The 21,138-nt window shown below is 44.3% G+C and overlaps 1 protein-coding gene across 1 annotated transcript in view; it reads left to right on the top strand.

Annotated features, from left to right (window-relative positions):
- FBXW8 (F-box and WD repeat domain containing 8) overlaps nucleotides 1-21,138 on the top strand; it is a 64,830-nt gene that overhangs the window by 34,012 nt on the left and 9,680 nt on the right. The window contains exons 6-8 of the mRNA XM_063315553.1: nucleotides 5,784-5,980; nucleotides 6,572-6,781; nucleotides 16,891-17,018. Of these exons, the coding sequence (XP_063171623.1) occupies nucleotides 5,784-5,980; nucleotides 6,572-6,781; nucleotides 16,891-17,018 (535 nt within the window). The remainder of the gene's footprint in view (nucleotides 1-5,783; nucleotides 5,981-6,571; nucleotides 6,782-16,890; nucleotides 17,019-21,138) is intronic.

The raw sequence follows: 21,138 nt of genomic DNA on the forward strand, positions 1-21,138 counted from the left end.
ACATGACCATTGCAGTGTCCCCACGGTCAGGTGATCACGATTTGGGCGCTTTGCAACCGGTTCGCATGTATGACTGTCGCTGCGTCCCCTGGTCACATGATCGCCATTTTCAACCTTCCTGGCCAGCTTCTGGCAAGCAAAATCAATGGGGAACCAAGTGATTCCTTTAACAACCATGTGGTTTGCTTAACACCCACAGTGGTTCACTTAATGGCCGCCAGAAAAAGGTGGTAAAATTGGGTCGGATTCGCTTAATGACCGCTTCACTTAGCAACCAAAATCCCAGTCTCAGTTGTGGTTGTTAAGCAAGGACTACCTGTATTGAAATGACTTGCCTCTTTGCCTTTGCAAAGCTGGTTTCCCAAGATGGCTCACGATAAGCAGAAGCTCGTGTTTCTCCTACAAATATAATATAGTCCAGCTTTAAGCACTGTTTACAGGCAGCAGTAACCAGATTGCAGCAAATCAGTCAAAGTGCAAACTGCACTCACAGGCTTGAAACCCATAGGCGTGAGGGCAGTAGAGATGAATCATAGAAACACCTTCCAGATTGCAGCTGTTCCCCCCCCCCCAATCTCTCTTCCTGCTGGGGGGAGAGATTTTTAAGAATGGACTGGAGAAGGAAGCCCTGATTGTGAGACCTGAAAAGACCCTTACAGTCACCCGTAGGCTTTAAGACAGAAGCAGGGAATTTATTCTCAGCGGTGGACCACAGTCTCCAAAGGAGCGGAATGGACAAAACAAATAGTAAATTTGATCTCATGTACGTTCACGTTTAATTAAAATTAAACATAGTTAAGGTTCTTACGTATTTAGAATCTCTTGACCCATTAAATGACTCTTCTTCTGCCTCAGAAAGCAGTTACAATTGGATAACAATTTTGGGAGTTCTCCAAGGACCATGTTCCTTCTGAGGACCACCTGCGGTCCTGCAAGCTTAGGCTCTGCACTTCTGCCTGAAAGCACCTTCTGATTCCTTCCTTCTCTTCAGGAGCAATCCTGAAAAAATGAGATTTAGCATGTTGTGTGGAGACAGGGGCACCGTTTTGCAGGAGGATGCAGCTAGCACCTGTGTGCATGCAACTCATGCATTCTTGGGTTCAGCGCACCAGTTTTATTGGTGTATGCAGGGAGCAGGGAAGAGTCATTTGGCGCCATCCTGCTTTATCCGTGCTCTAATCCCAAAAGTACCCTGCCCTGCACTTATTATTCCTATACAGGTAGTCCTTGTTTAGTGACTGCAATTGGGACCGGCAACTTGGTCATTAGGCAGAGTGGTCGCTAAGTGAAACATCACGATTTTACAATCTTACTTCTGCTTTCCTTTGCTTTACAGACCTGCGAAGGTCATAAATGCGAGGATTGGTCACAGAGCTACGTTTTCATCACTGTTGTAATGGCGAACAGTCGCTAAACGAGGCAGTCGCTAAGTGAAGACTACCTGTAATGTCAAGTAAATATGCTTCTCTTTAGAGCCAATTCACTCAGGCAAAGTTATTTGATGATTCAAGGAGTTCTGGAGACCTAGTTCCTATCAGAATAAGATGAGAATCACAGCCCTCTCTCTCTTTATATCAATTCTTATCAGCCATGTTATCTTGGCCACCTGATAGGAATTGTCTCAAATATTTGGGAGCTTCTAAGCCACTGGAGTTTAAAGTTCTGGGACAGATGGAAAACTCGTCTCACCATGCAAGGCAAGGTTCCTAAATAAGTATTCAATAAAACAGTCTTGCTATACTGCACAGTGTTAATTTGGCCAGTGAATTTTAAAGGCTGAACGTGGCAGGTTTTATTGGGGTCTCAAAGTAAAATTCAAAGCTGAATCAGTGACTGTGGAATAAAGTTAACACGCCGTTTTTTCAAACTGCTTTGGGCTTCAAAAGTTGGCTTGGTGGCTCATGATGCTCTCATTTTTTTTAAAAAAACTTAATTTGTTTCCACGTTGGGGGGCTGCTGCTCCATAGGCTTTCTTATTTTCAAAACCAGCTTAGTTGTTATTTACCTTTCAAACAATCAAGATAATTACTGTTAGGTCTCGAAATAAAATTGGAAAAATCCAACTCCAAGCGCCTTACGGCTCCGCTGGGGCAGTTTTATTTGGGCCTTTTGCATGTTGATGGAAATCTAATTGCAGTTTTGGCTCTCTGCACACAAAACGAGGCGGCTAATTGTTTAGGCAAATAGATTAATTTAAATATGCATCCCTAATAAAAAAACTCACAAAAACCAAAATGGCTTCTATGATTGTGCTCGCTCCCCTGATGAGGAGCATAAATATTTAGAGGCAGCACCATTAGATAGCTCCTGAGATTGCTGGTGCTATTTTGCCACGCGGAAGTGCTTCATAGGCACTGAAATAATCTTTACCAAAGTGCACATAAATAATCCTCTAAATTTGCTGGGATGCCATATCATTATCTTTCTCTTGGCTTTGCTTTCTTTCAGCTGGGGGAAGAAATGTTTGCAACTTGACAGGGGTGCCAATCCAACACTCCCTGATGCGGCTTTATGTAACTTTCAAGGAACTCACGACCTCCCTTTATTCAGCCAGGCAGAGACTGTTCACCCATCTTGCACTTCATTGCATGAACCCAGCCACCGTGAGGTTGAGCCAGTTCATGTTCATTCAGTAAACAATGATTTTAAAAGCCCTAACTTTTAAATTATGTTTTGATCTAGTCCAGCCTTTCTTTACCTTTTGGTCCTGGAGGGATTTATTTATTTGCTTAAAGAACGTGTATGGCTGCCTGTCTCATAGAGTGATCCTCGGCAGCTCACAACTGCCAGTAAAAAGAAGAATAAAAACGCAACAACCCTTCCCATCAGGTGCCACACCAACTAGTCTATTAGCCTCTTGACCAGCCCAACGCTTGAGGGAAGAGCCAGGTCTTCAGGGCCTCCCTAAAATCCAAGGATTCTGCAGCTGTTTTTCAGGGCGGACAATACTGGCTAGATCAGCCTTTCTCAACCTTTTGACCCTGGAGGAACCCTTGAAATATTTTTGGAGCCCCTGCACATGCAGGCTCAAATATAGGCCACAAGTTACAAAATTATATATGTAGGCCTGTCTGTATGCATGAACAGTGCTCTTAAACTAAAAAGAAAGAATGAAACTTCCCTCTTTGATGTGAAATTGCCGGAATTTGAAATAATTTTTTAAATGAATCATCATCTCCCAGGGAGCCCCTAATGACCTTTTGTGGAAACTGAGGATGCCACAGAACCCTGGTTGAGAAACCCTGATCTAATCTCTGTGTTGTGCTGAAACCACCTGTGTGTGTGTGAGAGAGGGGGGGGGGCAAATGTATGTTGTGGGTGCAGCTTGTTGGACTTGTAAGTCTGGCTACTGGCATTCAGGACCATGGACAGCACCCTGTATAGCAAACTTTGAGAATTGCATCGGATGCCCCAATGAAATGTTCAAAGACTTTTTCCCTTCTAACACAGAGATATTATTCTGGAGGCCAGGTGGTTGCTCCTGCATAGCAGGCTCTAATTTTAAACTTTAGTATTGTCATTGAGTAGAATCCAATATGATAAACAAAGCTAAAACATTTTGAAGCATTTGAATGGGGGCTTTCATCTCCTGCCCTGTTTCTTCCACTGATGGGCTCCTATCCAGCTCATAGCTTGCAGTTCTACCTCTATCCATTCCTAATCTCCCAGTGCAGTTTTATTTCCTAGGGGCCACTCAATAGCCAGTTTTCATTGAGTAAGAGTAGAGAGTTGCAGCTTAGATCTAATCAGTTTTCTGTTTAGGCCACCTAAGAGGTAGTTACATTCTTACCGATTTATTGACTCTCAGCAACCCCATTTTGGCTCCAGCTTCACTGACAATCTCCACCTGTGTTTCTTGTTGATAGATACTAGATTCAGATCAGGATTGGATAACAGTTCTATCCTGCTATGTTTTAGTCTGTGCCTTGTTTTTCTTTAGAAAGAACAGCTGAATGGAAAGGATCCAGGCAGGTTCCTCCTTTAACAAGCAACTATTTATTCATTCCAAATGCCCTTGGCAAGTTGTTGTTTGTTCCCAAAGATGGTATTAGTTGCAGTGGCACTTTTGTGGGCCAATAGTAGAAAATTACCCAGGGAGGAGGAAGGTTCAATCTTTCCTAGAGTAGAAAACTCCCCAGTTAATTTCTACTAATTCTAAAGAAAGATAATCATCATCCCCATCATCATTTTACCTGGTTCTGAAAAATAGAAATCTGTGAGTGTTTCTCATACTATTAGTCTGCGACTTATTGACAATGTCCGTCAGCCTTCCCCAGCCTTAGCCACCAGAATTTGGAACAATTTGGCAGCATCTCCATTGAGCAAATTGGTCTTGGTCTGACTCAGTTTGAATTGTAGAATCAGTTCAGATTTATGTTTGGTTTAAATTGGATGTTGGATTCAAATGCAATAGATCTGATTTTTAAAAAGCATATTTACACATGTTTAACATTCCATCAAATATTATCTTCCAAACTAAAACATGGCATCTTGGATCAAATACCTACATACCAAAAGAAAACACAGATTTAATATGGGGGGTGGGTGAAATGGGAGGCCCAGGAATGCTGAGGCATTTTGGACTTTTAAAGAAAATGCTTATTCCTTTAGTACAGTTCTTGTGAACACAATTAGAAAAGACATACTTGATTTTTTTTAAAGGAAAGGCAGTGATATAGCAGTTACTGACCTTCAGCAGTTACAGATCCTAATTAAATTCCTGAAAAGGAAGAGCAGTTCCCCATCAGTTTTTGAAGAAAAACCATGCTCATTGACTATGGCAATATTTAAAAGAAACAATCGGTCTGAATCGAGGTCTTCCTGAGAATTCTTTGCTTTTCTTTAAAAAAAATCATTTTGATTTTTTTTTAAAATAAGGGATATCTTCATTTTTGCCAATTGCTTTGAAGTTCACTAATCTACCAAATGATTGCAATAACCCATTAATAGAAGTGAATGCCTAAAAAAGGCATCCTATTTCCAATATTTTAAATAACGTCAAGCTTATTTTTGAAAAATCTTATTTGAACTTGTTGCTTGAGGTTCTAATTGTAGCAGCCCTCAGTACATAACTATGATGAATGTACTGTCTTTTTATTATTTCCAGTGCTGGAAATACCCACCACTTATTGGATAACCCAGATTCTGATGGAAGGATTTGCTATGGGATACAAGGAAAAAAAAAAGTACTTTTCAATGAGAGCAAGATGGGATAATTCTCCAGAAAGTTAGGTCATAGGAGGTAACAATGAATAGGAAGTATATATTTGAGAAAAGGCACACTAATATTATGGCTAGTTTTTTTTGAAGTACATTTTAGGTGTACAAAATTATCTATTAGAATAAAAAAAAATTCTATATTAGGGAGAGTTACAGATAGCAGTAAATGTAGGGTTTTTAAAAAAAACATAATACATTAAAAGGCATGATAGAACAAAATTGTACATGAAAGCTTGCAGCCGCGAAACAGATTGGATTTCAGCTGAGCCACACATCCCAATTCCAAAGAATGACAGGTTACTGTTTTGTGAAAGGCATCTCAGCTGGATAAAGGTGGATGTTCCTCATCCAGTTTTGGGGTAAATGATATGAATGTGATTCTTCCCTTTCTCCTCTTTGCTTATTGTGTTTTTTTTAAGTACAAGTTCCATTACATTTGAAACATTACCAAACAAATCAGCTGGCTTAGCAAAATAATAACCAACATTATATATTATATATAGGGAGAGATGGGTTTATACCCTGCATTCTGATTCCTTTACTTTCGTCCTTTTGGTATGCAGGGTCAGTTAAGGTGTGGAGCCTGCTGGTTGGTTCTGAGCCAATCCACTGGTACCAACACAACCAGAAGATTCAAGCGATGGCCCTTTCAACTGAGGGGGCCACCATAGCAACTGCATCCGGGTTCCAGGTCAAAGTGGAAAGTGCCAGTGACAAGGGATATTGGGGAACTGTTGCAGACTTTGAGGTTCAGAAATGGGTGAGTCTCTTTGTTACTTAGAGAAGATCTTTTACTCAGGAAAAGTCCTTTAAATGTGTTGTACTACAGCTTCTATCACCTTTGACCAGCCAGTGAAGATCAGTATGCTGTTTTGATGATGGAGAATAGGTCCATCAGATCAGGGTCAGAATTGAAAAAGAAAGGATTAAAGGAGCTTCTCTTAAATGAGTCCAGGATGTTGGTTCATTTAGCTGAAAAATAGATTATTCTGAATGGAGGTGGTTGTGCTGGCTGGTCCACTGTATCTGGAGAACGCCAGGATGGTGACACCTGAGGGAGTACCAAGCCCTCGGCTTCAACGGGCATTCTTTCAGCAAACCTCTCTTCCTCCCATCCCTGCCATCGAACCTGTTTAAGTAGCCTTAGAACTTCTGCCATGTAGATGTTCTACTACTGAAATGCTCCTCTTCCCTGTCATAGATTGAGAATTAAAACTCATGAAAGCAAAAGCACTGAAGGGGAAAGGACAGTTATTCCAATGTTTTGGGGAGTGGCAAAAATAAAATTCTGATGGGGAAATGTATTTGAGGCTCAACACTCTTCCTCTTGAAATCCACCAAATCTCTGCAGGTCAGCTTGCTCTGTCTTGTGCCCCATGCTTTGGGCCGCCCAGCTGTAGTGGTTGCAGCAGAGGACGCAATCTACTTCTTGAAGGATGGAGGGCCAGCTAAAGTCCTGCACTGTGTCTATGGCCAGCCTGTCACATGCCTGGACATCTCAGCCAACGAGGTGGCATTTGGAGTCAGGGGCTTCGGCTGGCTGATTAACGAAACCAACAAGGTACTTAAGAATTTTGGTTCCATAAAATGTTTGACCTCGGCTTCTTTCTGATACCTATGGGTTGATGGAGGGTTATTAAGCGATGGAACAGCCTGCCTCCAGAAGTTGTGGTTGCTCCATCACTGGAAGGTTTCAAGAAGAGACTGGACAGCCATTTGTCCAGAATGGTATGGGGATTCCTGCACTGAGCAGTGGGCTGGAATAGAAGATGTCCAAAGTCCTTCCCATCCCTGTGATTGTATGATGTCTACTTAAGTTTGACTACTGTATTGTGTTGTGGCATCTTAAGGCTAATGAATTTCATAGAATGACAGAGTTTGAAGGGCCGTTTATACTGTTCAACCTCTGCTCAGTGCTGGAATCCCAATGAAAGTATCAGCAGATGGTTGTCTAGCCTGTGTCTGAACACATCCAATGAAGGACAGTTTGTTGCCATTTTTCTGGAGAATTGGTCAAAGTGTTAGGAAATTGGGTTTTTCCCCTCACATTTGATCAGAATATTCTTTTGTTTACTTTAAACTCTTTCCTCTGTGTCCTGCACTCTGGAAGATAGGCCTTAACCTTCTTCTGGAGGTTCTGAGGAACAAACCTTGGGGTCTCCTACTTGCAGGTAGGTATTCCAGCAGTGAACTGTGGCCTTTCTCCCTGAGTCTCCCCATTTTCTTCCCTGGATCTGGAGAAGTGTCTCCATCTGAGGGAACTGAGAAATGAGCATGCTTGAATACCATATGGGGAAACGGGCAAGTGCAGACAACTCTTGGCTCTTTCTAGTTCCAAAACCAGCTTTATAAATAAGCTTCTTTCCTCCTAGTGAGCTCCAAGGCAATTCCTCCCAACCCAAGCCCCTTTTTCTCTCATTCAGATGGATCCTCCTCCTGATCCCAGCCTTTTAAAAGTTGCTAGCTGGCGTTCCTGAAGCCAGAGCAGAGGGAGGTGGTCCCTTCTGGGCAGCTGGAGGCCTCTCTTTGCCTTTTGTAAAGTAAACCTCTACACCTCCCCCCACAGGAGGTCTCAAATGCCCAAAATGAAACAGCTGAAATGCAACATGCAGGTCACGGTGAGGAGATTCCAAAGAATTCAGCCTCCAGTGGAGTCTTAAAAACTTTGTAACCAGAACGATGAAATGCACAGGGCCTGTTTGGCCCCCTGCATCTCCACGTTCTCCTTGTACCTTGGCAGGTAACAAAATGGGTACATTTAAATATCGCAGCGGGGGGGGGGGGGGAGAGAGAATCACCTGAATGGGTCCCAAGTCCTGGCTAATCACAAAGTAGGCAATAATGGGGGGAGGGGTCCTTTTGTTCTGCTCCTGAGTGTGTTAGGCTGGCTTCTGAGGTCATGATAATATTGGGGGTGGGGGGTGGGGGGGAGCCTGACATCGCTCCAACCTGCCTGTCCTAAGGCTCATGGGGTTTTTGTTCCTAGTGAGCTACAGTGCTCATTACAAATTGATGTCAATTGCTACCCCTGTCAAATGAGTGTTGTACTGTATCTGGAAGAGATTTCATCTCCGTTTTAGCCTGAAGCAACTCATTTCTTTTTCTCAACCTCTACTTCCTAAGCAGGACTAATAAATAATTGGAGCTGGGTTCTATGCCCTGCTTCGGTAGGACCTTCAAAACAATGCAGGCTGTATTGTTATTTATTTTTTCTTCTATGCAAATTTTCTGTCTCCCTCCTTGTGGACTGTGGGCAGTTTACATATATTAAAATAACAGTGACAAGAAGAAGCGGAGTGTGGAGAAAGTCATTTGGCATGAGCTTTTGTCAACTTTCCTATAATGTTTTCCAGAATCGAGCCCCTTAAAGCATATTTACACGCTAATGTACAGTGTTAGAGAAAAATCAATTATAAGATGCATGCATGTTAGGAAACATGACATAAAAATGCATGTATTAGGAAGAAGGTACACTAATATATCTATAATGCATTAAAGGTACATTAGAATGTATATAGTGCAATAAAGGTGCATTAAAACGTTCGTGGATTTTATTAGTATGCTGAATTGGCAAACTGGAGCAGAACAAGCTTGCAGGCCAGAAAAATAAACAGCTGAATAAATTGAAATGGACAGGTTCCCGATCTATAAGTTTTATTAGGTGCAGGATTCAGCTCCTTACGTATCTTAGCTTTCTTTTAAACACAGTTCTTATAGCTGCAGATAGGCTGTTGAAAGTTTATGGGCAGCATTTGTTGACGTTTTAAAAGTCAGAAGGTAACCAGATCAATAAGGATTCTTGCTGGCTTGTTTGTGTCCATAACCTTCTAACTGGCATATAAAGCCGGGGGAAAAAGGCAGACTCGTAAGATATGCAAGATCAGTTTAAACAAAATAAAAGTTGGCCAGCAAGTTTCGCTTAAATACAACCCGTTCTTGCTGCAGAATTGGAATTGTTTGGGTGCAGACTTCGGAAGTTTGCAAAATATTCATCGCTATTGCAACCATATTGGCAAGGCAAGAGATGATAAGGGCCGCAAAGGGTTTAGACATGGGAATGGTATTTCGGAGTATTTATGTATTTATTTAAATGATTTACAGGGCTGCCCATCTTGCGTCTGGGTGGCTAACAGAGGGCTAAAAGCTCAATACAAATTAATAATATTAAAACACACAATGACAACCGAGGACAACACAAAGCATCAATAAATTACCATCAATCTCACGGGTTCAGTTAACCTCCCAACCCCATGCCTGGGTAGACTTCCATGTTTTTAAAGCTTTCTGAAATGCCAGCAGAGTTGGGCCAACTGAATCTCCAGGGAGTATAATCAAGAGGTGGCATATAAGACTGTAATAGCGCTAACCGTTTGTCTTTGTGCATCTATCATCCCAAAGGTTGTATATTAAAAGATGAGTAGGCAGGAATGTCTGTGTGTGTATCTTTTATGTTTTCTCATCCCATCAAACTTGAGGTTGCTGAAATAAATAGCTACGTTAAAACCGTCAATCCGTAGCAAATCTCTCAGTGATTTGCCATTAATCAGTAAGGATTTCTGACTGCCGTCTGGTTAACAATAGTGGCAGACTTTTGGATCGCTGGCTTCTCTCGATCTTGATTGTCTGTATAAATTGGCAATGGCAGGGCTTCAGGTAGGCTTTCCCTAGCACTTGGAAAACATGCAGTCAGCCATGATAGGCAGGTCTAGGCATGCATCTGATTTATGGCCCAGTTGTCCATCTCCAAGCCTCACTTCTGCTAGCAGTAAAATAGGGCTTAAGAGCAGCATCACAATGTGCTGATTTTTGAAACTAATTTTTTCTTTAAAAACCTCTGTTACAGCTGGCCTTGTGCTAATAGTTCAGAGTTTGGGGTTAGAATTCCTATTTATTTTTTATTTTATGGGATTTATCTCCTGCCTCAGTCCTAATGGGCTCTAGGTGGTATATTGATGCATATTATGGATAATACGGTTCTTCTTTTTCTGCACAGGCTTTTGCTTGTATGTGTGCGATGTGCACCCTTCACCCTACGGTTTTTAGATGATTACAAAGGAGAAATGATCTGTCTCTAACTGGAGTAAGTTAGAGAGGGAGCTTGCAAATGTAATTAGGCCTTGTAGGAGAGCTCTCTTAGTGGATGGCAGCCAAAAATCAGAAAGGTTTTTATTAAAAGGCGTAAGCTTTGGTGCTCTGCAGCTCACTTGGTCAGATGCCTGTGGATTTCCACCCCATCCAGTCAGTTGCATCTGATGAAGTGAGCTGCGGCTGACCAAAGATTATGCCTTTTAATAAAAATGCAATTCAGGTTTCTTAATCATGTCCTCCTTAAGAATTCAAGCACCTTCCTTGGTAAGATTTGACTTGTCTCTCTGCCAACTTCGGCCTTTGTTTTGTACCCGAGATCTTGGATGAATCTCCAAGTTCTAGCTAAAGAGTTCTACCACCACCACCTCGTTAAAAGAGATCTACTGGGGGCTCCCAGTTGCCACTCTGTGCATCCACATGATACCCAAATTGAGTCCAAGTCTTTTGGTGCACGTTGGCAGATGGCTTGGGAGCGGCGCATTGGTGTTTATTTTAATCAGAGAGATGGAGCTGAAGCAGCCCAGACAGTTGGGATGTGTTTGACAAGGACAGTGGCCTGTTGGCATTGCTGCGCTGGCTGACATCACACCGAAAACTAATTACTAATGTCTATTATGATAATTATTCCCCAGACATGAAGGGACTTTGCATTGCTGGATTACTCTGGTCAGAAGTCAACAATCCCTCTCTAGATTGATACGGAAGATGTATTGGTACCTTTTGGCACTCTTTGGGTGAGATGGAACACACACACACACACACAAGTTACGTTTTGTCAGGCCAGGATTCTGCACGTTCGGCAAAAGCATTAGACGTGCTGGATCACGTTTAGGTAGGCTAGTAGGTGCTGTGATTCTTCCATATCACTAAAATCGCCCCTCGTTTTTATACCATTTTACAACCAATCAAATAATTTTCATTTGGCTAATCTACCCAACTGGGCCATCTCCATTCTGCTTAAAATGCAATTGCACATTACCGCAATGGCGACAAATTCTACTCTGAGAACTTAAACCACCAAGTAACCCCAAAGCTACTAGCTTTATTTAAAAGAATTGTTTTAATATTTTGCTCCCTATTACGATCATGTCCTACCATCAGCGCAGCTTCAAAGCAATGAAACGCCCCCCCTTAAATTTTCAGCCCTAACAAAAAGTGATTTAGAATTGATTTAGCGTTGCAACCACCAATTTGTCAACTAAAGTGTTTGCCTTCAGCGCTTCACACTTTCCTAAATTCATTGATAACGCTGAGAAACCTCTTCATTTCCTTATCAAAAGGAAACTTAAAGGGGTCGTAACGGCCAAGCTGTGATTCCTGAAGCCCTTTTTGCGCTGAAGTGCACGGGTCCAGTTTGACCCCATTGGTCAACCTGGCAGCTCAATAGCCTCTTAATTCGGGCCCCATGCCTCATATCCTCCCCATCCCCAAAGCTTTGGGTGCAACTTTGGATGTTGCTGCGGAATTACAGTTTTTCAACCAAGGGAAAGGGGAGGCTGTTCAATACACGGGGAGCAATTTTAATTCTTTGCTGCCCTTAATTCCAGATTCCTTCCTTTTTCTCCTGGCCCCATCCGGTTTTGGAGCGTGACTCTTGTTCCCCCAAAGATCGCCCACCTCTGTCCTTTAGATTCAGCTGCGCTGTCTTTCACTTGCCACCTTGAGTTCCATCGGATCGGTGGGCGAACTCATAAACGTGGTTCCTAAAATTCCTAAATAAATAAGGTGTCCCACCTTCGCCCACCCTCTCCTAGTGAGGGGAATGTCAAGGCCCGTCGATTGACAGAGGGTCCTTTTCTTCTTCCTTTGGGGTTAAATGAATTTGGTTACTTCCGCTTTGCTTCCAACAGACATCTGCCTCTTCTCCACCTCGTCTGGCTTGGCTGGGTTTCCTGCTTGGCAGGATGGGCTCGGAGAAGATCCAGGGCAGGAACAGCAGAGACTGCAGGTGCTCTGGCGTGGCTTCTTGCTCCTGTCCAGGCACTCATTCCCTGGGCCTTCTCTGGCCCTGCTTGGCAAAAACACCTTTGAGTCGACAGCTTTGACTCTCTTCTAGCCCCCACTTGAAACGGCATCCATTTCCTCTCGTTTTATCAAAAAGCATAGGCAGGCCTTTGTGTACAAAGCTAGATATGAGGAAGAGGGTTGGGGAAGGTGATTTTTGGGGTTTGGGTGGCCCAAGGCAGCCTGTTGATCCTGAAGACATCAGATGAAGCAGTTGCTTCAGCTTGGTCTTCCAAATCGCTCTCTCTCCCTTTTATCAAACCCCTTTTGTTTAGCATCCCACGGAAACAATCCACTCCTGAGTGAAAGGCAGAGGTGCGGGCGCACACACTTATTTGCCAGTGGAAAATCACCTTTGAAACGGCATAAAATTCAGTTTCTTGCCATGCTGTAGTGCGGAGTTTTCTGTGGCAGGGAGTTGCAAGATAGACTGGCTGGCTGGATGTCAAAAAATTACATCATATTGGAGTAAACTGCTTTTAAATCAAACATCCATTATTCATGCATATTAACTGTTTTCTGTCTCCTCTCTCCCCTTTTTAAAAGAAAATTCCATACTCCCCCTCTTGTTCCCCATTTTTCACCCTACATAGTGCCTGGTCTGGGAAGGCTTCCATGTCTTTCGGCTCCCTCCTCCAATTCCCACTCTCCCCCTCTCATCAGTCTTTCAAATCTTAGCTCATCTGTAGATTTATTATCAAACTAGCATGCTTTGCTACGTGTATGCATGTATTTCGATGCCCATGTGCTAACTGTACGGACAGGTTTCGTAGCATGTGTGGCTGTACATCATACTTGGAGCAGGCAGACAGAGCTGTTCCCTCCCAGCTACTGTCATCAATGTGCAACTTCATCACGATAAATTAAATTTTGGAGAGCCACAGTGGCAGGAATATCACACAGGGAAGTCATGGGTTCAAATCTTCCTTCATTTATGAAACTCAGATGGATAATTTTAGGTCCCTCTACACAATTTAATCCAACTTGCCTGAGCCAAGAGTCACATTTGGCATTGAAGTAGCTCTCCAAAAATTAGTAGGTGGGGCCTGGAAAAAAACTGGTTTTGCTCTTAGTATTTCATGAAAATTAAATATCTACCTACCTTCCTACACTGTCCGTCTGTCTAGTCTGTCTGTCCTGTCTATCTGTCATGTCTGTCTAGTCTGTCTGTCTATCATGTCTGTCTATCCTGTCTAGGATATTTAGGATAGACAGACAATCCTATCTATCTATCTATCTATCTATCTATCTATCTATCTATCTATCTATCTATCTATCATCTATCAATCATCTCAACATTTGTATAGCCACCCATCTGACATACTAACTCTGGGTGCCATACATAATAAAACTGTTGAAATACATAAAAGCAACCAACTTAAGTTAAAAAGATAAAAACAAGATTAAAACAGTGCTCATATGATGTATCTTCTGGAGATAGGTAGATAGGTAGATAGATAGATAGATATTCCTTTCAGTAACGTTAAAAGGTGCAATTCGGTTGCAACTTTTTGAAAGCTTCTGAGAAAAGCTTATGGGTTTGGAAAAGCCCCAGTGCTGCAGCTTCAGTAGTCCAGATGTGCCTCAGCAGGTGGCACCAGGGCTTCGTAGGGCTTTGCATGGCACAATGAGAGCCGCATTCCAAATGTGGGTGGTGCCAAGGACCATTCTGGGAAGAGGGGTGTTCAGCGGTTTTAAGGGATGAAATGAATTCCTGAAGTAGCATCAAGATCCCTTAAAGCACTCATCCTGCACCTTAAAATGCTCCATCCTGAAGAATGCAAAGAGAGTCCCAAATTTTAGGTCCCACCCACTTGGGAGAGCCTCTGAGGAACAAGAGCGGGGTTGAAGTGGGGCACTTTTTGGCAGCTTTCTTATCTATCATGTTTCCATTTAACAGCCTTAATCAGGCAGGTAAAGATTTCATGACCACAGGAGTGTACGGGATAGCTTGTTTGTTCGGTGGTTTACCCTATTGTGGAAGCCCAGCCTATGGATTAGTTTGTGGGTTAATTCGGAAACCAGGCCAAAGCACGTTTTGTGAATACATCCCTGTAACGCTCCAGACCAGGAATTAGCAGGCCAGGATAGGTCTGCTCAATTTCCGGTCCAATTTTTAAAGATTGAACTGGAAATAATTAATTTAATTTAATTGATTTAGACCCTGCTGATTCCAATCAATATACCAGATTAGAACCAAGGGGGGACAGGGCTGTGCTTGTTTTAGAAGCTTTACAAAGTGGCTGAGAGATGGCTTTTTTAAAAAAAATATTGTAAAGTGTGCATTTTTTCTAAGACTGGCTTGCTTGAAGCAGCACCAAGCTCCTTAAGAATGCAGCCTTCTCTTCCGTGTACCGCTGGCCCTGTGTCCCCATGCCCCTGTTCATCCCACCACTCTTTTTTTTTCTTTCCTTCGGGGAAAGACAGACACTAGCTAACATTTATCTGATCCTGGATCCCTCAGAAGTGAAATATCCAAATGCCCTTCCAACCAGAATTCTGGACAGATTTGATCGTACTTCAGACAAAAGGTTTTGCTTTATTGGGAATTGCAGACTTGGGTGGCAGGTGACGTAAGATTTCCAAATCTTTTGTGTCCTGGCCAACATGGCTGCAGAAAAGCCCCATTTGCATTATAGCAGGGTAATAACACAGTTCTTTACCCCGTACAATGCAGCCCATTTGGTCTGTCGCACCCTCTTACCCTGCCTATGTGCCGAAGGCTAAAGGTTGCCAATGGCCAACTTTCATCGTGGTGAAGAGGTGGCATTAGGCTAATGCATTGCCTGAATGCTAGAGAAAGCCAGGGCATGAATAATTGATTCTGCTCTCCTAGAGCACAATGAAGTCCCATTTGCTCAGCCTTATTAAAAGAGCGAGCGAGGGGGTGAGACGGTAAAGGTCGTTAAGGGATTTGTAACATGGGAAGAATCGCCCACGAAATGGATGCTGTGTTTTTTTTCCCCCTTATCTCCGAGGTCTTTAACTCAGCGTCAGGGCGAAGGCCGTCTTAAGACGTTCTTAAGGGGCTATGTTGAATTATTCAGCTCAAAGGAGAATGGTGCTCGATTTGGGTCCAGAAATTTTGATTCTGAGAGTTTGAAAATCGTTGGGGTTAGGAAGGTTGGCTTTGTTGAGCGTATCTGTTTGGTAGAGATTGTCCCTGGCAGAAGTCCACAGTCGGTAGCCCCAGATTTATGCCCCCAAGTTACAGCTGTTGTCATCTTTGAATGCTAGGGATATGCCTCATATAAAGACACCTTGAAAGATATAGCTGATCATATTTGTGAAGCTCAGGGTCCTCAGAAGGAAGGAAAGTCTAGAAGAGGCCAAACCCCAGACCTTCTGAGAAAGTTGTCCAGTCCATATGACTTAACCCAAGCCCAATCAGCCTCATCAGGACAGTAAAAAGGAATGATGGCAACTTACTCCAGTGACTTTAGGAGTACATAGTTTTCCCAGTTTTTCATGCTCCAGGTGTATTGGAGTTACAGTCCCCAGAGTTTCTAACTAGTATGGCCATGCTCATCAGGAGTCCTGGCCCAACCCAGCTGAAGAGGAGCATCTTAACAAAAAAAATGATATAGTTGCAGATGTACATCCCTCAAAACAGCCAAGCTTTGTTTTTGATTAAAGCTGTGTTGTTGTTGTTTTTCTATAAATTTGTTAAAGTTTCTTTCAAAAAGAAGATAAAAACGAATACAAACTAATATAAAGTGTGAAAAAGAAAAGAAGAAGAAAAAGCAAAGAGAAAGCAAAAAGTGCAAGAAAGGGAAAAAAAGTAAAAGGCAAATAGAAAAAAACGAAAAAAGATACAAAGAAGTAATTTCCAACCTTCTTTATGGCAGTTATAAGTACAATTATAAATTTACCTCTTACTCTGTGGTTACAACATAGCTCTCTTCTTTCTATAATCAATTCTGTCTAATCACTGAAACCATAAATCATAAGTCCATTTTTTTCTGTTTCATGCAAAAAGTCTATAAGGCATTGTTTCTCAACCTTGGCAGCTTTAAGATGTGTGGACTTCAACTCCCAGCATGGCTGGCTGGGGAATTCTGGGAGTTGAAGTCCACACATCTTAAAGCTGCCAAGGTTGAGGAACACTGCTGTAAGGGGTTTCCAGTGACGATAAACATAGATGCTGTCTTTTCTCTGAACAAGGAAGTCAATCTAGCCATCTTAGCAAGTCCCATCATCTTCACCAGCCATTCCTCCGTCGTGGGTGGTACCAAATCTTTCCATCTCTGTGCATACAATAATCTCGCTGCAGTTATCATGTATGAAAACGATGTTCCATGACTGATTAAAGCTGCTTGACCACTGCTTGACCACTGTTTTTGTCCTTCTCATTCTCTTCAGCCTCTTTTTATGATTCACCCTTCCCTGTTTTTTTTGACCAACTGGGCATCCTGCCCAGTTCCATTTGCTATGGGTAAAAGATGAACTGCAGAAACATAAGGCCAAGCCAAAGAAGTGATCTTTGAAATCCAAGCAGCAGAGGATCCCAACTCTTGCTGCTTACTCCAACCGCTGCCCTCCCTTGACCCCTACGTGTTTCTGTGGCCTTCCTTTCAGATCCTTCTCTACAACTTGGAAACGGGGCAGTGCCTAACGCAACTCAGCAGCCCTTTGGGTGACTTCACGTGCCTCAACCTCCAGGACAGTCCTCCGCACATGCTGGTGGCTGGAAATAAAGCTAGGAGGTAAATTGAAGCCAGGGTGGGTTGCCTTTTGAGGGGTAACATTGGGGGGGGGCATATTTAAGTTTTTCTGGGGTGTCCCAAGGCCAGAGGCAGAATGATGATGCAGAGTCAATGAGTCCAGCATTTGTTTCCTGGGTTTAGAGATTACACCTCAGTTCCTGAGTGCTTTCCATTTCCAAATGGTGGGAAATCCCTCTGAAGTGCAACCACTGTAGTCTAAAGTGGCTCTGAAAGCAACCAGAAGGGGGCTTGGCCTCGTCCTGCAGTTCTGGGGCCTCAGAAATTCCACCTCAAGAAAGCTTCCGTGTAGCGCCGCTGCAGCTTCCATACAAATGTTATGCATTAGGTAACGCTTGGCTGCTTATCCTCCCTTCGCTCTGTTTTTAAAAGCTCAGTCGGAACAGCCTCCTCCCCTCCGTTTTTAAAAAAAACATTTGGTGGACACAGTTGGTGCCCGTCCCAGCAAGGTCTCTTGGAATGCCTTCTCCTATCTCACTGACAGTCGCAAAATGAGCCTGGCATGGAAAATCTCACTTCCTGAAAGGGCAGGCCAAGAAGAACCACCCGAGGGAGGAATTCCTGAAGCCAGAAGGGTTCGTTCCCTACCAGACAGCAGCCAAAGCATACACTGGGACAGTTCTGGTGCCCCTCCAGTTTAAAAAAAAAAAAAAAAAAGAGTGTTTTCCACCCGAACAAGTTCCAGGTTGAACAGATTATCAGCCTCCCTCTCCTTGGCTTTGCCAGTCATACATTAATTAGTTTTCCCCACCTTCTTCCCCACTGGGTACCCTCCACAGATACAGAAACTTTAGGAAGAGTGTATACAGCCCACTTTCCTTTTCTTGGTCTCTCAGAGAGGTAGGGATGTGATGGTCTCTCGTGAGCACTGGGGTTTCTTCTCCTCCTCCACATCTCCACCAAAGAAGAATTAGGGCGGTATCAGCTTTTACCCTAAGAAAAAGCACCACTTGGCATTTGTCCTTACATGCTTCCTTGAAATAGGCAGTGCTGATCCAGTCTTCGTTCCCTTCCCCTCTTTCAATCCAGAAAACAATGCTCTCCTGCTTTTCCAGTTCTAGAGAGAAGTAAAATGGTTGGAGCTGGGGGGTTCAAAGAGAAAGCAGAGAACTCATTATTGGCATGCATTCCCCACCCTACCCTCAGTCTCCTTTCCTGCCATTCAAAGCTCTGTGTGAATATTTTATTTGGTCTGTTCTAGTCTAGTCTAGTCTATTTATTTCATTGAGAGCCAGTTTGGTGTAGTAGCTAAGGCACCAGGCTAGAAACCAGGAGACCGGGAGTTCCAGTCCCTCCTGAGGCACAAAGCCAGCTGGGTGACTTTGGGCCAGTCACTTTCTCTCGCCCCAGGAAGGAAGTAATGGCAAACCACTTCTGAAAACCCTTGCCAAGAAAACTGCAGGGACTTGTCCAGGCAGTCTCCGAGAATCGGACACGATTGAAAGGAGTGTGTGTCTGTGTGTGTGTCTGTGTGTGTGTGTATCATTAAGTTTATTTTAGCCACCCACTCCAGCGGACTTCGGGCAGCTTACAAGATAGAATACTAAATTAAAACAATGAAAAACGTAGACAAAACAGAATGATACAGCCCAGACCAAAAACCACATTAAAACACAGTGCAACGCTCCCCCCACCACAACTCATTAATCGCAAGCCAGGGAGCAGAGTGCGGTTTTAGGGGCTCTTTGGAATCCCAGGAGAGCAAGCACCCTCCACCTCTCTGGGGGGACGCTGCTTCAGAAGGGGCTGTGACAGAGAAAGCACGCTTCCTAGGCCCCATAAGATGCCCCATTTAATAGAAGGGACCCACTCAGCCCTATCTACCAGGTGGGCAGAAAGAACAGGAGAGGGGTAGTCCCCCAGATAACCAGCCCTATGCCATGGAGAGCTTTCAGGGTGACACCCAGCACCTTGAGTTGCACCTGGCAGCCAGTGCAGCTCACGGAGCAGCGGTGACACACAGGCACAACGAGAAGGGCCCGTTACGCGCAAACTGCTGCATTTCAAACCAGCTGCAGCTTCTGGATGGTCTTCAAAGGCAGCCCCATGGGAAGCAAACAGGTATAAATAACTTTTTTCCCCCTCTCTGTGCTGGTTTTCCTGGAGGGATCAAACGCTGAACACAGAGAGGGGTCTATGATAAGAGAGTCCCCCCCCCACTCCATGGGCAGTCTAAAACCATTCTGATCTATCTAGTCCCCCCCCCTTCTCCTAATGTATGTATTAACCAAGTTTCAGCTGAGCAGGTTGCACAGGTGATGATGGGACAGTTCCTTCAAGAGCTTCGGTGTGGCCTCTGATGGCAGGAAACTTTGGCTTTGGGGCTGGACAGGGATCAGGACCTGGACCTCTCCCAGCAATCCAAATAAACCTTCCCTGGAACACCAGGCAGGTCCCTGGAAGTGGGAGCGAACCAGTTTCCCCCTCCCGGTCGGGCAAGATGGCAGGAAGAAGCCGAGAAATCCGGCGTCCTCCGTTTCGCTCGCTCGCCCTCAAATTCCGTGTCTGCGAGATGCGATTGGCCTGGAACTGCGGACCCGGCGTTGCTCGCGGAAGCCCGGGAGACAGGTTGGGAAGACTTTTCAAAACAGCTCGAAAGCGTCTTTGTTTTCCCTGGGCAGAAATGCCTGGAAGCCCACTCTTTGCTAATGAAGCCACAAAGCCTCAGCCAGGGCTCGGGGAATCTGAACGCAGGCTCATTATCCTATGTGGCGCCAGCAGGCAGAGGGCCAGGCCGCGCGCTGTCAGGGACGGCGCTGGAAGCGTTCTGAACTGAGTTCGGCAAGAGCCTCCCTCCTCCCTCCAAGTCGGAGGAGGAAGACGGACTCGGGCTTTGTTTACTCCATCTGTGGATGCTCTGACGAGCGGTGCGGCGGAGGTGTGGGGAGCGCCCAGCCCAAGCCTGCTCCCTTCCTCCTTCCAACCTGTCAGATGGTTCCCGCACAGTTGGAGACTTTGTCGTCCTTTTTGCTTTAATTGTCTGAATAGAGTGATTCGCAAGCTCCCGTGGAGTGGTTTCATTAAAGCAGGCTAAAGGGAGGGCTTATTTCTGGATCAGAGCAGGAATGCCGAACAATAGAAGTTCTGGCACGCCACCGCTTGCCTATCCACTCGGGCGCTCAGGCTCCGGCAGTTTGTCGCTTCCCCAGGATTAGCTTCAGTTTTGTTTTGTTTTTTTAATTTCCAGCAGGTTCTGTGGTTGTTCTCACTCTTCCTTTTTTGTCATCAGCCGGGTTTAATCTCCATCCTTTTGCACTGTTAAAAAAAAAACTTTTTAAGACATTCCTCCTACGTGGGAGGAAAGGACAGGTGAGCTCCTGGAATCCCTGAGAAAGAGGGCTGAAAGGGCAAGGCGTTCCTGGGTGGACACCTCGGCTGGTCCTTAGGTGGAGGGGAAACAACCTGTGATCCTTGGAGGTCTCTCAAGCTGAGAAACTGGGGCGGGGGGCGGGCGGGGGGGATAGAGGCATGTCTCCCATTTGGAGACAGGAAACACGCCAAGCCCTGCTGCTAACTGGTCAGATGGTGGAGTTGAGAAACAAAGGAACAAAACTGAATGGTCCCCAGTCCCAGGAGAACTGTGCCCATTTAATGTTTTGCTTATAATTTAGATTTGTAAAGTTGCCCAACTCAACAGTGACTCTGGGAGGCATACAGATGGAAAAGCGAACACAGCACCTAAAAGCAAGCAAAAGAATAAATATTACAGAGGGAACAAACATGCACCCTACTGAAACAGAGAATGCACTCTAGGTGGATACATCCTGACCTATCCAGAGCTTGGGGATAAAAACAGGTGTTCAAGGATCATTTAAAAGATTGAGGATTTGGGGTAATTTGAATCTCTGGGGATGATGCTGTTCCAGAGGGGATGTGCTGCAATGGAGAAGGTGTGCTTCTGGGTCCCATCAGATGGGGTGGTTTAATGGACAGGATATGAAGCACACCTCTCTGGGAGAGAGGGGGTTCCTCATCCAGCCAGGCCCTGTGCCATCAAGGGTTGCAAATCTTGAATTGCGCCCAGGAGTTCAGAGGTAGCCAGTGCAGCTTGTGTAGCAGAAGTGATGTTTGTGTTGACCACTTGCGTGGCTGCATTCTAGAC

This window comes from Candoia aspera, chromosome 15 (assembly GCF_035149785.1).
Source record: "Candoia aspera isolate rCanAsp1 chromosome 15, rCanAsp1.hap2, whole genome shotgun sequence".
NCBI lineage: Eukaryota > Metazoa > Chordata > Lepidosauria > Squamata > Boidae > Candoia > Candoia aspera.